The sequence below is a fragment of the Eublepharis macularius genome, chromosome 4 (genome assembly GCF_028583425.1).
Source record: "Eublepharis macularius isolate TG4126 chromosome 4, MPM_Emac_v1.0, whole genome shotgun sequence".
Taxonomy (NCBI): domain Eukaryota; kingdom Metazoa; phylum Chordata; class Lepidosauria; order Squamata; family Eublepharidae; genus Eublepharis; species Eublepharis macularius.
Window position 1 is genome coordinate 159259575 of NC_072793.1, and position 16787 is coordinate 159276361.

The 16787-nt window shown below is 46.5% G+C and overlaps 1 protein-coding gene across 2 annotated transcripts in view; it reads right to left on the reverse strand.

Moving 5' to 3' along the window:
- The window catches only part of FLOT1 (flotillin 1), a 31575-nt gene extending 15389 nt beyond the window's left edge, over window positions 1–16186 (reverse strand). For both annotated transcript variants that reach the window (XM_054977800.1, XM_054977798.1), the window contains exons 1-5: window positions 16122–16186; window positions 13359–13418; window positions 12004–12079; window positions 1471–1561; window positions 769–912 (exon numbers count right to left, since the gene is read on the reverse strand). In XM_054977800.1, coding sequence (XP_054833775.1) covers window positions 769–912; window positions 1471–1561; window positions 12004–12079; window positions 13359–13401 — 354 coding nt within the window. In that variant the 5' untranslated portion in view covers window positions 13402–13418; window positions 16122–16186. The remainder of the gene's footprint in view (window positions 1–768; window positions 913–1470; window positions 1562–12003; window positions 12080–13358; window positions 13419–16121) is intronic.
- Window positions 16187–16787: the final 601 nt, after the last annotated feature.

The following is a 16787-nucleotide window of genomic DNA, read 5'->3' on the forward strand; positions in this document are numbered from 1 at the left end:
CGAGAAGAATAGGAGTCTGCTAAATCAGAGGCATCCACACCTGTCTTTGAGACCAAGTTTCCCTGCCTTTTCATTCTGCTGGAATATGACCTATTAAAAAGGTCCCAGGCACAAAGGTATTCTACGGAGGCACTAGCATATGACACTCCAGACCAAGCATGGTGTAGTAGTTAGAGTGCTGGACTAGGATTTGGGAGATGCAGGCTCAAATCCCCCTTCAGTTATGGAAGCTTACTGGGTAACTGTGGGCCAGTTACTCTCTCTCAGCCTAACCTACTTCACAGGGCTGTTGTTGTGAGGATGAAATGGAAGATTCTGTAAGCTACTTTAGGAAGAATGCAGTGGAGGAAAGTGCCATCAAGTTATAGCTGATTTATGGCGACCCCTGCTGAGGTTTTCATGGCAAGAGACTAACATTTGCCCCTGCCTGCCTCTGCAACCCCGGTCTTCTTTGGAAGTCTCCCATCCAACTACTAACCAAGATTGACCCTGCTTAGCTTCCACGGTCTAACGAGATCAGGCTTACCTGGGCTATCTGGGTCAGTGTTAAAAATAGTGGGGAATATCTAAATAGCCTCTACAGAATGGATTCCTGTCCTGGAGCTTTTAAAGAAACAGAACCCCGCTCCAGAACAAGAATGACGCTGTTTGATTGATACGTCACATACTTTCCAGGGTGCAGAGTAACGGAAAGATACATCATGACCAAAAGAACCTCATCCTCTCCAGCAGAGGGCAGCAAAGATGTGCTCACTCAGGCAGCCTCACCTCTACCGTCATATGAGCCATGATGGCTCTCTGATGTCCTTCCAGTGTCTCGAGGGCAATCTGGGCAATCTCAGACTCTGTCTTGCCCAGGAACATTTGGCAAGCGGCAGACAGCATCTCCTTGTTCTGTCCCTGGATCTTCACCTGTGTTGGGAGAAGAGAGGAAGCTCAAGAAAGAGAATGGAAGCCTTTAGTTCCCTACCACCTTTTATATCCCCCTCAAATTTCAGGGATGCATCAAACCAGAGATGCCTCCCCTTTAAGAGCTTGCCTCCTTCTTCCTAGGGCAACCACTGCAGGTGGTAGTCGCCATGGTAAAGTGCATCCCGCTTCTTGGGTCACATGGTTAAACCCCGTTCAGCAAATACAGGATTCAGCCCTAGGAGGTATCATGATGAAATGAGCAGAAAGGAGATGGGGAGGGACACAGCTAAGGCAGATAACACCTTGTAACTGGAGGCAAGAAATAACTTGACCTGCGGATAATGCTATTGTGGAAACATGAAGGAGACAGGAGAGAAAATGTGCAAATGTGGTTGGCACCCTCCACAGAAAAAGGAAGTTAATGGGCCCACTTGTAGCATTTTTAGGAAGAGAAATCTGTGTTTGTTCCTACAAAACCTGCTCTCCTCCCGCAACCCATGGATATTCCCCATAATAACCCTCCCATGATAAAGCAGTGCACCACTGGGAACCTGTTACCTGGGCAATGCCGGTGACAGAGATGGGGACACCGTGCCGGGTGTAAACTTTTTCACTTTTCACATTGAGAGTCAGAGTATTCAGTGAAATCCTGGGTGGAGTGGGAAAGGCCAGGAAGGGGTTAATGAAGAATATTTTCTCTCTCTCGCTTTCTCGCATACACACGCACACAAACATACACACTAATATGCCTTTACAGTGTAGACTTGAGCTGCTTTTTTACTTTTAAATGCAGGCGTTGTTCTGCCATTATATCTAATTGTTGTTAGAAAGCCATTAAAATAGGATCCATTTATCAATGGCAAGGTACATTAATTTAAAATCAGCAGGAGAGGTAATTTATAAAACAAGCTTGTTTCATTATAAACACTGTAATCAAAATTTCCCGGTTTGCAAGTCATGTTTTTTTCCATGAACAAGCAGAGGAATTGGTTGCTACGACAATTCAAACATGTTGGTTTGCAGATTTGGTTAGTCAAAGAACAAGGTAATATACACAGAAGAGCTTTGAACCCCCTGTTATTTATTTATTTCCTGCTTTTCTCCCCAATAGAGATGAAAATCAGTGTACAATGTTCTCCCCTCATCTATTTTTTTCCCTCAAAACAACCCTGTGAGGTGAGTTGATCTGAGAGAGCGAGTGACTGGCCCTAGATCCCTCCCCCATGGCAGAGTCAAGTTTCGAACCTAGGTCTCCCAGATCCTACTCTGATGTCACAACAGTGCTAGAACCTTTAACTGAGCCTGTGTAAAGGCAACGTCCAAAACTTTTGGTGATGCAGCGTCTGTGCCTTTGACAATGTAAGGATTATATTAGCCTACAACCAAAGAAGTGTCAACCTCACTGATTTCTTGTCTGGGTCTCTTTCTTGCAGATGCAATAGTGTGAAGGTTAAGTGTCCAGGAGGACTCAGCGAAAGGACGGCTATTTAGAACGGTCAGACAATAAGTAAAACTGTTTGGAAGGCAGTATTAAAAAAAGGAGAACATATTCACAGCCTAAAAACTGATCACATTGCAGAGCTCCTGTACTTAGAGGATGTCAAACAGAAAAGAGAGTCATCCTTGTTGTGTTTAGTAGATGATTCTGGCTAAATACAGGCTAGCATCTCCTATGATGAGTTGCCATTGTGGCAAGGAGCAGAGTATTGGATTAGGATCTAGGAGACCCTGTGCCACTGAAGTTTGCTGGGTGACTTCAGGCCCATCACACCCTCTCAGCCTAACCTACCTTACAAGGTTGTTGTCGCAATGATAAAATGAAGGAGAGAACATTGTTGTATAGCGCTGTGGATCCTCATTGGGGAAAATTGTGAGGGGCAAATATCTTAAATAAGTAAGTGCCCGCATGGTGTACTGGTTAAAGTGTTGGATTAAGGAGACCGGAGTCAACTCTCCACTCAGTCATGAAGCTCACCTTGGGCCAGTCACGCTCTCTCAGCCTAACTCTACCTCACAGGTGAAGACAAAATGGATGGGAATTAAGGTGGGAGAAATAGCAGTCACAATTAAAAATGGGCCTCCAAACAAAAACACGAATGTCTTTAGCCAGGTATGAGCACCAACAGCTCTTTACGGCTTGTCATTCTCTCAGTATTACAGTAAGGGTGCATTTCAGGTAACAATTTTTCAAACCTAAAAGTTCAGCTTGTCCACACTTCCTCAGCAGAGCAGCATTTGTGAAAGAGGAAGGAGGAGAGATTTTATCCCCTGTATACTTCCTCATTCCAACCTGTGTAGCTGTACCGCTTTCACAGGTCCTTGGGAATAATCTTTTTGGGGCTCAGAAAGGGTGGCTGGAATGGAGAGGAACATAGGAAAAATCTGCCATCCATGAATGGAGTGATACATAGTGATAAAATGGAGAAGAGGAAAACCAGTGTGAGCTGCTTTGGGTTCACATTGGGGGAAAAGGCAGGATATAAACAAAGTAAAAAAAATTATTAATAATAATACCCCTCAACCTATTGTTTCCATTCCTAACTTAACTCCAGTATCTCTTTCATTGATGGTCCCTCATTGTGAGTGTTTTCATTCCGGACTGTTATCACCACTCTCACTGGACAGATTCTACACATCCACTGTAGCATAACAGTATTCAAATCGAGTATCAGGCTAAGATTTGGGAGCTCAGATTCAAATCCTCCCTCTGCCAGGAAGCTTACTGGGTGGCCTGAGACATTCATCGTCTCTCAGACTCATTTGCTTTAGAAGGCTGTTCTTGGTAGACACAAAATAGGGAGTAGAGAGAGAGAACAACATACTCTGCTCTGATCTCCTTGGGGAAAAGGTGGGATAAAAGTATAATTGGTAAACACCACCAGTGAATGAGACCTTAGAATTACCTCATCTCATCACCTTATCCCACCCCTTCCTCAACAAAGACTGCATCCTTCTCAAGCACTTTTGGCATGATGCCCCAGTAAATTCTTAGCTTCACACAGAAAGAATTAGCCTCTCATGGGGAACATGTAAGCCAGGCAGCTCATTTTTCCAACATGTTTTAAACACAATGCATGGTGGTCTGGTAGCTAGAGTACAGTTTCGAGTTTTGTGGTTACTAGCCTTCATTAAGTCTGAAGATATACGGAACTGGTACAAGGATACAGCATGGAAGGTTGAAGCACTTAAAGCTAGTAACTCCAAAGTATGAGAGCCTCACTACAAGTGACATCTTTCACGCGAACGACACTTGATCATTTTCGCAAGTCTTTCTGGGTACTGAAGTCCCTCTCCCACACCTCTTTTCCTTCTGTTCCTTCCCCTCTCTGTTGGCACGGCTGCCTGAAGAGACGGAGAAAGCCTACGACAGCAGCTTTTGCAAATCGTCTTGCTGGGGGGTGGGGGATGCTCTGGAGAAAGCTCACATGTCGGTGAAGTCCTCCCCTCTCTTGTTAGAACTGTTAGGATCGCTGCCTTAAAAGTCAGAGAAAGCCTGCGTTTGCAAATCGTTTCTCCAGTCGCAAGCCTGCTCTCAATGATCTTTGGGGGCGGGCAGCTGCAACTTTGCTAATCGTCTTGCTCGGGGAGGGGGGGGGAAGCTTTCTCTAGAGTATTTCAACAATCTTCTTCAAGCTAAGCAAGTCTGTGTCTGGTAGATGCTTGGGAACCCTACAGAGACCACCCAAGACTTCCCTGAAAGACAAAACGGGAACATGGTGCTTTCCTCCCACCAAAAGCTACATGGTACAGATGAAGTCTGGAACTCAGTACCATGAAGAGCGATACTGGCAGAGCTGGAAAATTTCCCGAAACTCTGGCACCAAGTGGAGGGGGAGGAGGGAGGAGAGACCCTTCCTGATCAGACATTTTAGGGAAACACTGCCTTAGCAAACATAAAGTTATTTTACTGCTTTCACATAAAATGCAGCAATGATATCTAGGCACATAAAGCTGTAACAATAACAACATGCTTATATACTGCCTTTCTGGACATATTAGTAGCACACTCAAGAGTGCTGAACAAAATCAGTGTTATTATTATCCCCAAGGCCACCTGCAGAGCTCATGGCAGCAGTGGGAGTTGAACTAGCAGAGTGCTGATTCGTAGCCCAGCCACTTAACCTATATGCTACATATAAGCAAATCTGTGAATATACCCAATACGAGAGCGAGAGAGACAGGTTCCAATCTGCTGCTTATCTTAGTAACTTGTGATCTGAGTAACTTGTCATCTGAGAAGGGGGGAGGAATTGAAACTAGAAACACTAAGTTTATAGTAAACAATGCAATGTATGATTTGGACAGAAACAGGCTCAAACCGTCACAACCGGACTAGCAGTATGTTTGGATACTGAGTTAAATTCCTAACACAGAAAAAAACCTGAACTCTTCAGTAGCATACTAGCATCACACACATCTAACAGGTTGTGGATGAAATTAATTACAATGGAACAATAAACACTCTCTTGGAAAGATAGCATATATCTATACTATACTCAAGAATTATCCGCACACTACACATTTTGACTGAGTAAAGCCTTAAAAAGCATTTCACTCATTTCAATATTTTATTTATGCCATTTATAGTCCACCTTTCTCACTGAGACTCAAGGCGGATTACGCAGTGTGAGACACAGAGCCAAGCTACAAGTGACGAATGACACTTGAACAGCAAGTGAACAAACTCACGTGTATTGCTCACTGTTCACTTGTGTTCCACTTGATCATGTAGTGATCCACTTCCTAGAATCATAGAGTTGGAAGGGGCCATACAGACCATCTAGTCCAACCCCCTGCCCAGTGCAGGATGAGCCTAAAGCATCCCTGGCAAATATTCATCCAGCCTCTTCTTGAAAACTGCCAGTGAAGGGGAGCTCACCACCTCCCTAGGCAGCTGATTCCCCTTTTGAACTACTCTGACTGTGAAAAAGTTTTTCCTAATGAACAGCCGGTACCTTTGTGCATGTAATTTAACTTGATCATATAGTTCACATAGTGATCCACTTGATCATTACATGTAATCACTCGTGCAAGTAGAGCGTGAGTGAACAGGGAGGAATACCCGTGAGTCTGTTCACTTGCTGTTCAAGTGTCATTTGTCACTTGTAGCTTGGCTCTAAGACAGTTGATTTCCAGGACATTTCCATAAACAATGCCATAGGGTAAATAAGCACAAGTTTACAAAGACGTAATATTAGCAAGAATCCAATACAGAGTTGAAGAAATGCTGAAACAGAACATAAGCAATTCTAGGACTGACATCAGACCACATAAAGCACAGATAGCTCATAGGAGCATATACTTAAAACAACAGAGAAAACACTTTAAATGAGAATTTTTTAAAGTGCTTCTCTCCAAATTTATGATTTTTACACAGGAAAAGTTGAAAACAAAAGCGGGGGGGGGGGGGGGAGAGAAAGATCTTTCCTCCAAAATGTTCTAGTGTTTCTTTGGGGCCATCACATCTCGAGCTACTGGGACATGGTTTCACTGAATAACTAACACTTTCTTTGTTCAAACACGTGACTGGAGCTGCTTCCCCCGCCCCAGCTTTCCTGCTCTACCACATCCTTCCGAGTTAGCCAGAATTGCCCATGTCATTTTAAAGCGGCTGCATAACAGATTTAAAGAACAGAGAGATGTTACTTTAAGCTTTGTTGTCAGGTTTGGTGCCTCCCACTGTGGAATTTTTCACTGCCTTTGCTCACACCGCTGGCATGGTCAGAGACTTTCCCCCTCCCCTCTCACACTAATATCTGCTCCCTGGACTTATTACAGACAATTTAGATCCCTTTGGAAAGGTTTTGATTTTGCAAGACATAATGAGGGCTTGCGGGAGGATGCCCTAATGTTCCAGAGCCCAACAGAGCAGTAACGGCAGGCACAAACAGAGCCGCCCATATCTTTCCTCTCAACCTTACTCCCTCCTTGCCTGCTATCACCAAAAGTATTATCTGTTCTCCCAGCCCGTATAAATGCACCAGCTCCGCACATCTTCCACATTGCCACACCCAATTTAGAAATGTTCCTCTCTCCTACATGCATCTGACGAAGAGAGCTCTGTCTCTCAAAAGCTTATGCGACAATAAAGTTGGTTAGTCTTAAAGGTGCTACTGGACTCTTTGCTGTTTTGCTACAGCAGACTAACACGGCTAACTCCTCTGGATCCTCTCTCCTAGACTCTGCTGACCTCACCACTCTGATGCATGCTTCTCTAACCTCGAGACTGGATTACTTCAATGCACTCTATGAGGGGCTGCTCTTGAAGACCAGCTGGAAGTGTCAATGAGTGCAGAATGCAGCAGCTCTCTGACTTGACAGGATTTGGGTGCGATGCGCTTTGAACACCAACCGTGGACAGTTACACTGGCACCTACGTATCTGAAGGATCGCCTCCCTGAGGTAACCGTGTGCCAACTGAGCTCCTGCAAGCAATTACTCCTCAGTCCCCCCTCCTTGCACGATATATTCTCCCTTTGCCCATTCACGAGCTTTTCCACTCTCTGCCCCCCACAATTATGGAACTGCTGCTTTATAGCGAGTCAGACCATTGGCCTATCCAGGTCAGTCTGGTGTTCTTTGACTGGCAGTAGCTCTCCAGGATCCCAGGTCAAGGTCTTCACTTCACCTACTCCCTGGGAAATGCCACAGATTCAACTGGAGACCCTTCCACATGCAAAAGCGGATCTCTGCTTTGCCGCAGAGCCGCAGGCCTTCCGCCCAAAGTGAACTAATATGGCCACGCTTTTAATCAACTGATCACAAGGGCTCCCGATCAATTAACCTGCACATGGATTTAAAAAATAACAATCCTGAAGAATTAGGGCTACTCTGCAGCCCGAATTATTCTCATCATCTGCTTCCAGACATTTTGTTACGGACACAATAGAGCCTAACCCTTGACACTGTTGACTTCATGAACTTGCCTGCCCTACCCCTTGCAGCTCTGTGAGTTTCAGGTCTGGAAAGACTTGAAGATTAGTGCCCTAAACAATCTTTTAACTTCACTACCACAAATCCCACCTCCTCAGCCTATCTTCCTATTGTCCTCTCTTCACCCACAACTGCACATCAAGGATGCCTTTGTGCAAGGCATCTTCCCTGCTGATCCCAAGGCCAGCTGCCATGGTCATTCAAATGCCCCCTGACGTTTCAGGGCTGCTTCTTTACTGCTTTCCCAGGTAAAATTCCTAGTCCTTTGTATGCCATACTTTAGAAAGAACCTCATTACTTCTGGTTTCTCTCTTCCTCCAACCTTTCCTACAGTTACTCGGCTTAACAGTTCAGCCTTCTAAGATAAAAATAGCAATTCCCCTCAAGTAAATAACCCAGTGGCAAGCCACACCTGGTATCTGCCGAAAGAGAAGCTGACGCCCAACATTCATCTCTGCCTCATCCAACAAAGTTCAGCTGGCTTCTCCCTCCCTCTCAATGGTGGTCTTTTGAGCTAGAGGAGGGAAGAATTACAGCCTCCTTGGGCATTTGGCACAGGACTTCCTCTGGCTGGGGAGCTCTGAGTTGAGGACATGCAAGCAAGACAGGGTAAAACAATAACATCTTTTAAGAGGTGCCCCACTGGATCAGACCAGTGATCCATCTAGTCCAGCATCCTGTCTCACACAGTGGCCAACCAGTTACTCTGGAGGGTAACAGGACATATATGCCAAGGCCTTTGCCTGACAGGAGAAACATATGGCACAGAGGCCAAGGCCTTTGCCTGACAGGAGAAACATATGGCACAGAGGCCAAGGCCTTTGCCTGACAGGAGAAACGTATGGCATAGAGGCCAAGGCCTTTGCCTGACAGGAGAAACGTATGGCATAGAGGCCAAGGCCTTTGCCTGACAGGAGAAACGTATGGCACAGAGGCCAAGGCCTTTGCCTGACAGGAGAAACGTATGGCACAGAGGCCAAGGCCTTTGCCTGACAGGAGAAACGTATGGCACAGAGGCCAAGGCCTTTGCCTGACAGGAGAAACGTATGGCACAGAGGCCAAGGCCTTTGCCTGACAGGAGAAACGTATGGCACAGAGGCCAAGGCCTTCGCCTGACAGGAGAAACGTATGGCATAGAGGCCAAGGCCTTCGCCTGACAGGAGAAACGTATGGCATAGAGGCCAAGGCCTTCGCCTGACAGGAGAAACGTATGGCATAGAGGCCAAGGCCTTCGCCTGACAGGAGAAACGTATGGCATAGAGGCCAAGGCCTTCGCCTGACAGGAGAAACGTATGGCATAGAGGCCAAGGCCTTCGCCTGACAGGAGAAACGTATGGCATAGAGGCCAAGGCCTTCGCCTGACAGGAGAAACGTATGGCATAGAGGCCAAGGCCTTCGCCTGACAGGAGAAACGTATGGCATAGAGGCCAAGGCCTTCGCCTGACAGGAGAAACGTATGGCATAGAGGCCAAGGCCTTCGCCTGACAGGAGAAACGTATGGCATAGAGGCCAAGGCCTTCGCCTGACTGGAGAAACGTATGGAATAGAGGCAAAGGCCTTTGCCAGACAGATGGGGAAATGTATGAGGTGATGACACCCGTGACCCTATTTGGGGGTGAAGGAGGAGTGACTTGGTTAGCAGCCCCACAAAGCTCTGTGTGGCAGGATCCCCAGGGTGTCCTTTGGAAAGGCAAAGAGCTTGTGGGTGTGAGAAGGGCTAGGAATGAAGAGGAAGATTATTTATATCAGTGTGTGCTTGGCGCGTGCAGTTTTTCAGCACCTCGTATTTTTGTTCATGTGTCTGCACTAGAAATAGCGCGGTGCGAAACGGTGCATGTAGAATTGATGCCAAAGGAGGCGTACAGACTGAGGGAATCATACAAACAGTTCATAAATGGAACCACCAAGATCCAGGCAGGGCCTGCGGACCACAGTTTTCATTAGAAATGAAACCAGTCACCAGGACAATCCACATACAGGTGCAGAGCCACATTGTCACACGGCATCAAGGCAGAGATGCCACTAACCGACCCAGACAGACTACAGGGGTCCTGTGCCCAGAAACCTCCCTCAGAGGTGCAATCAGAGGAAGGCAAATCCTATCAGGGAACGAATCACACCTACTGACACCCACTGCCACAATCAGACATTGGTCATTAGGCACTGGCACACACCCGCAGTTGCATGCAGGTGAATGCCCCCAATGGGGTACCTCCACCAATATTTCCTGATGTGTACCCCAAGCTCCACACAAGTATTCATTTTCACTCAGAATGTCCAACAGTGGCCCAGACACCCCATTGCACGCAACCTCCACTAGTTACACTCAGACGCAGTGGAAAAAACAAAGGTGGTGGAAACCCAGTATGGAGCCGTCTAAAATCCCACCACCAGAGATGAAAAGATGCTGCTGCTGTCACCTGGTACTAGCATGAGGGAGGGTACCTGCTCTCTAAAAACGTTGTCTATTCTTTCAGCTGCAACAGTGCACAAGGGCCATCGTTCAGAGGAAAAGGACTTGCTTTGCATGCGGAAGGTCCTAGGATGAATGTACCACAACTCCAGTTTCAAGGGATTCTGGCTGGGAAATCTGCCACCAGTCGAGGATATTGTGCTGGATGGACCAGCAGGTGGACAGACTTGGCAGAAAGCAAGCTTGGGGTATTGACATGAAAGAGCCACTTGCAGCTGGGGATCAGGGCATGAATTATCTCCGGGCCTCGTGACCTTTGGTGCTAAATTGTGCCAGAGAGTAGAAGCCACAGCAGCAGCTGGGCTTGCAGCCAACGACCAGGGAAAAACTTAAGGTACATTGCAAAACCTCTTCTAAGTCCATGCAACACAGCAACCACCTAAACACAAGCTGTCCAATATCTGTACATTGAAAATTAGTACTTTTAAAAGCTGCAACGAAACTAATTAAATCATAACAAAATTAAAATGTTAATGTTCTTCAGTCTTCACCATGCCTTTGCACTCACTGGCCAGAGCTAGGCAAACCAAGTGCCCGCTTCAGATGGGCAACCTCTTACCAATGGGCCCCACCACCTGCCCTCATCTCTCAGACTGGTGGGAAAAACTGCAGGGGAGGGGGCAGAAATGATGTTGGGCTACATGCTGACATCACTTACGGGCAAAAACCTGGACATGACATCAGGCAATGCTCTAGAAACTACGGTAATACCACAGAGTTACTAGAGCATTGGCCAACATGCTAACTGTCACATCTGATTTTTTGCCATCAGCACGTGGCCCAATGTCATTTCTGCCCCTTGCCCTGCCCCCAAGCCACCACCTGTTACCCCTGACCAGAACACCAGAAGACAGCGTAGCAGTATTTGCGCACTTGAGTTCCAAAGCACATAAATTACCTTGCTGCAATCCTTACAACAACTCTGAAAGGGAGGCTGTAATATCGTTCCCTTATTGGTGTTGGATATTCCCCTGTGAGTCAGCTGCAGCTGTCAGAGACCCTATCAATTGGGCTGGCAAGGGGTAGAAGCTTAGAACATCATGACTTGTAGCTGCCGGCCCAAATGACAGCGTAACTGACAGCTGCAACTGACTCACAGGGGAATATCCAACGCCAATAGAAGGTGCTTAGGTCGAGGGCTTAGGTCCTAAGCAGCACAACTGGAGATGAGCTACAGAAAGGAAACTTTCCTGCCCCCTCTCCTGTGGGCTTCTGCGTCCTCCAAAAACTGTGCTCCTGCAGGCCAAGGGGCACCCAGAAGCAGTAGAAGTAGAAGAAGTCAGTAGAGGAAAGGTGGAATTGGCAAAGATTATCCTTTCCTCCTCCACCAATAGAAGAATGTATTTGTACCTTACTTTACTTCCCAATGAGGACCCAAACAAGCTTTCAGTGCTGTTCTACCATTCTATCCTAACAGCAACCTTATGAGGTAGGTTAGGCTAAGAGAGAGTGACTGACCCAGGATCAACCAGAGTGCTTCCACAGCAATGAGGATTAGAACGTGGGTCTCCCAGATGCTAGCCTGACATTTTCACCATTATACCACACTGTTCCATCAGTAGAACAAATGCTATGCTAGTGGAACAGCAGCTCAAGATCCAAGCTGGTGTTTGTTCATGTTAATAGCCTTATGACTTGCCAAGATCTTCACCTACTTTTCAATCGTGCAGTACTAAAAGACTCACCTCTGAATCTGCTGGATACATGGCATCACAAACACCCGGCCTCCAGCGATCATGACCGGAGGACTGCGGCAGAAACCTGGGGAAAGCAGCGAATTAATACAGCACACCAACTCCTCTGAAATACTGCCTCCGACAGAGGTTCAGTAACCCTTATTGGATGGGAGATCTCCAGTGAAGACCAGGGTTGCAGAGGCGGGCAATGGCAAACCACCTCTGTTAGTCTCTTGCCATGAAAATCCCGCCAGGGGTCGCCATAAGTCAGCTATGACTTGATGGAAGGATTTCATTCATTCATAGAGGTACAGTAACACTTCAGGTGCAGAACGGCAAACCAGTCTGACCAGGGAAGCATAATATGATTTGCCAAAATGGGGGTGGGGGGAGATGAGAGGACAAATGGGAGTTTTACCATACCATATGACGAGAACGTGCTACACAACTGCCATTGTGTCTGAAAGGGGCAACTCATATTTTCAGCCATGGCGCAAACATATCAGGATGGTGATATCCCAGGGTTCTGATTCGTGTGTACTGAAGCTGAACATGCATGCATTGCCCCCTTCAGACAAGATAGCAATTGCATACATCAGAAGACTGCAAGTACTGCGTTGTCCTCATACACATGATAAAACATAACCCAGATGGGCTAATATAAGCTGTTGATAGCATGGCTACGACAGAGTTAGGGTTAATATGAGTTGTTAACAGAGAGCGTGGCAACGATAACAGTTCTTTCTGCAACATGAAATTCTCTAACACCGCCCTGTAAGATTCTGCCTCTCTCTATTGTGATCAAATGTAAAATAAAGGGGACTTCTTATTTGCATAGGTTGTGTGTGCACTGAAGAATGAAATTATGGGGCGTCTACCTCCCAGAAATACCTCCTCCAAATTCATACTGTAAGTTTAAAAGGGGGTAGAGAAAAGCACCCTACACAACATCTGATCTGGGCTTGTCTATGTCAGATTCTGTTTGGACGAGTGTTCTGGAAAACAAACGCCTTTGTAATTCTGAGCTATCTTTGGGTCAAACGTAGCAAAAAGTACTCCAAGAAAAGGGAAGGTAACAAGGGGAGGTATTATAAAGCCGAGTTCAATTCCTGCTGGGATGGAAGAGATGCGTCAGAAGGCATGAACTGGAAGGTCTGACACTCTGCAATAAGATGTACAATAACCTGAGTGAGGAACACTTCAGGAATTACAGAGGATCACACAGGACAGAAAGCACCAGAATTTTGTCCTTCCTGATTCCACTCTATCTCGTCTTCTACAACCGATCAGAGGTATCTGTTCCACTGATGTAGCACCCACCCCCCCATCAGTGGAAGGGGAAAAAGACCAAGAGTAACGTGTACCTGAGACAACCATGGCCTCATTGGGGCCACAGGTAAAGAACATCTTGGCACCTGGAAGTTCTGCAGAGAGGAAGGAAACACGGGTATTAGAGATCAGGCACCCAGCTTCTCTCTCCTGCCCCATTACACTACATTCTTCCCTACTATTATACCTTCCCAATTTTTTTTACAATTCGAGTTTCCTAACAATTCTAGTTTCCTAACTTTGATTTTTAAACTTGAACATCAGTTCTCAGCACAGAACATGAAACCAAGCCTGAAATGAAAACTGGCTCAGTTCTTATTTCTGAACAAATTCTACTTTCTGGAGTTCAAACTCTAGAATTCTAGAGTTCAAACTCTCTTTGTTTCAGAGGATCTGAAGCAGATCTGGATTTCTCTCATGGCAGACAAGGATGTCTGAAATGCAGAGAGAACCAGGAGTGTTGCCCTGAGCAACTTGGAAAAGGGGTATGATTAAAACGTAACACATTTTCTTTAGTACACTCATTAAACTGTTCTTCTGCTCACTTGAAGCATCCATGACGATTATTACAAAACCAGCACCCGGATGAGCAAGATTCCAGTCCAGTAGCATCTTAAAGACCAACAACATTTGCAGGGTAGAAGCTTGCAAGAGTCAAAGCTCCCTTCCTCAGATACAATTAGGAATGGAAATCCCTGAGCCCTTATATCCCAGTTGGATGGTGGTGAGGGAAGGTGTTCAAAAGAAGGGAGTCAGGGAATGAAAGTACAATGCAGCTTGATTAGATCAGGGAGAAATGCTTAGGGGTAGGAAATGTAGAAAATTAGCATCTGTGGTAAGATAAGAATCCTTATCTTATAGATTCTTATCTCATAGATCCCTTATTGTCTTATCTCCTAGACTCTTATCTTACTACAGATGTTAATTTTCTGCATTTCCTTCCCTCCTCTAATCAATCTAATTACATTTTGCATCGTAACTTTGCACCCGGATTCCCTTCTTTGCAACACCCCTCCCACCTTCTGACCAGGATATAAGGGCACAGGAATGTCCATTCCTATTTGTATCTAATAAAGGGAGCTCAACTCTCAAAAGCTTATTCCTTGAGAAATCTTGTTGGTCTTGAAGATGCTACTGGACCCAAATGTTGTTGTTGCACTGCAGACCCACATGGCTATTCCCCTGAAATTATAACAGCAGTAAAATAAAAACAGTGGGAATAAAAGTATTCATGAAACACTATTCAAAAGCCTTTTGAAATACAAATAACTTTAATCTGCTCTGGAAAGTCTGAAGAGATGGTAGGAGTTTCACTTCTTGGGGGAGGAAATTACACACTTTGGGGGCAGCTGCTGAAAAGGCCCTGCCAACCTAACAAAGCATGTTCTTGTAGGAAATTCCTATCCACAGATCTCAAGGCTTGGACAGGTTGATATGGGAGGAGGCGGTCCTTCAGGGACATTGGATTCAAAGCTTTACACATCCCTTCGTCTTCTCATAGGGAAATTCTGGTAATCGTTGAGGTGTTTTTAGTTTGCACGATGGGGTAACCATGACCTCCAACATCTAGTTCATTTTTATCCCACCGTTTCCAGGGTTCTCCCTCTTCATTTTAACCTACCTGACTGGATTGTTGTGAGGATCGACATAGAGAAAGCAGCTGGCCCAAAGTCACCCAGTAAAGATCACTGCTGAGTGAGGATTAGAGGTCTCCCAAGTCCTAACCCAACACTCTACCCAGAAACGGACTTGAGCCTAGTATTCTTTCCCCTTCTACACACAACCACCGGGACCTCAGGACTAGAACTTGCGTATGTGAGGAGGGTGCTGGGCCCGCACCAACACAACTTGCGTGCCCCAGCCCAGACAGGTCAGCATGCTTGTCTCTGCTCAACTCCTAAACTGTGTTGCTCTTCTTCTCACAAACGTCATATGTACCAAAAGCTGCAGTGAGCAGAGCATCGACCCTAGTCCAAATAGGCCCCCAGGATCTCGTGCAACAGAGTGGGAGTTCTCTGGCAGACATAGGGCATTTCAGGCTATGCGAAAAGAACCTCTCGACTGTATTAAGCCACTGTGGCCTAGTCCCTAGTCCCTTTCCAACTGGGGCTGCCAGTTGTCCTTGGGAAGCTACAGGGCAGGCATAATGGAGTCCTCTTCCCTGTAATCAGAGCAACAGCATTTCTGAACATGCTCCAAATGCATTATTCGGGATGGCCGGCTATTCAGGGGCCACTCCGGGTCTTGGTGGATATTTATTTAATGCATGTGCTCAGATCTTGCAGGAGGCATGCTTTCCTCCACACGAACACAACATCACAGTCACTCCTAACAACTCCCTCAGGCTGCAAATTCCCTCCTGGTATGAAAATCACCCTGGAGATGTTACTTCTCTTCTTCCCGCAGTTAGATCAGAGATCTCTCGCCCTGCCTTTCCAAAAGGTGTAATTACGCCCGTCCGCTACAAACTGCAGTGGGTGCAAAGACAGGACGTCGGCGAAGCGCCCCGATCGCGAGATTTTCCAGGGCGGAGGCTCAGTGAGGACTAGCGGGTTAATGCAAGATAAATACAAGCGACAGGGAAGCCAGGGCGCTTGTATTTAGAAAGGGGGAGGAAATCGCTTCTGGGGAGGCTGCTGGTAGCCAAGGCGTCTGGATTTTCTGAGATAAACAAAAATAATAGCAACATTTTAAAAAATATTTACTAAGGGAAAAAAGGTGACAACCGCGAAGAGGACTGTTTTCTCCCCACAAGGCATGCTCCACCACCACTCCCGGATCTACCCCTTCTCACTCACCCCTGGGGTGGCCAAGGCTCCCACTGCAGCTAAAATCGCAAGCGATTTGCCTTGCTTCTTCCTGTTCCAAACAGACACGCCCTTCCTGGCTCTGACATCGCCACTTTCCCATCAGGCCTGCTTCGATAGCTTTCCCCATTCCCTCTTTGGCACAAAACGTAAACAGCCATCGCAGCCTAAGATCTGCTGCCACCTGCTGGCTACCGAGAAGCTGTGTAGAAAGCCCCCCTCCCCCCGAAAAATCTCAGCTTTTGAATTTAAAGTTGCCAATTGCCAGGTGGGGCCTGCAGTTCTCCTGGAATTGCGACTGATCCCTAGACTACAGAGATCAGTTCCCCTGGAGAAAAAGGGCCACTGCAGACAGCAAACTGTACGGCACAGTGTAGATTCTAGGGGAAATACCTCCCCAAATTCTCAGCTCCACAGTCACTGTGGCTGCCCCCAAATCTCCAGGAATTTCCTAGGCTGGCATGGGCAGCCCTATTTGAATTATTGGGTTTTGTTGCTGCTTCCTTCTTCAGACAGGGAGCTCTGACTCGCAAAAGCTTACACCCTAAAAATCTTGTTGGACTCTTAAGGTGCCACTGGATTCATATCCTGCTAGGGATACCATACCCCCAGTGGGGGCGGGGGATCCGCCCCCACTTACCCGGCCGGCGGGGGGCG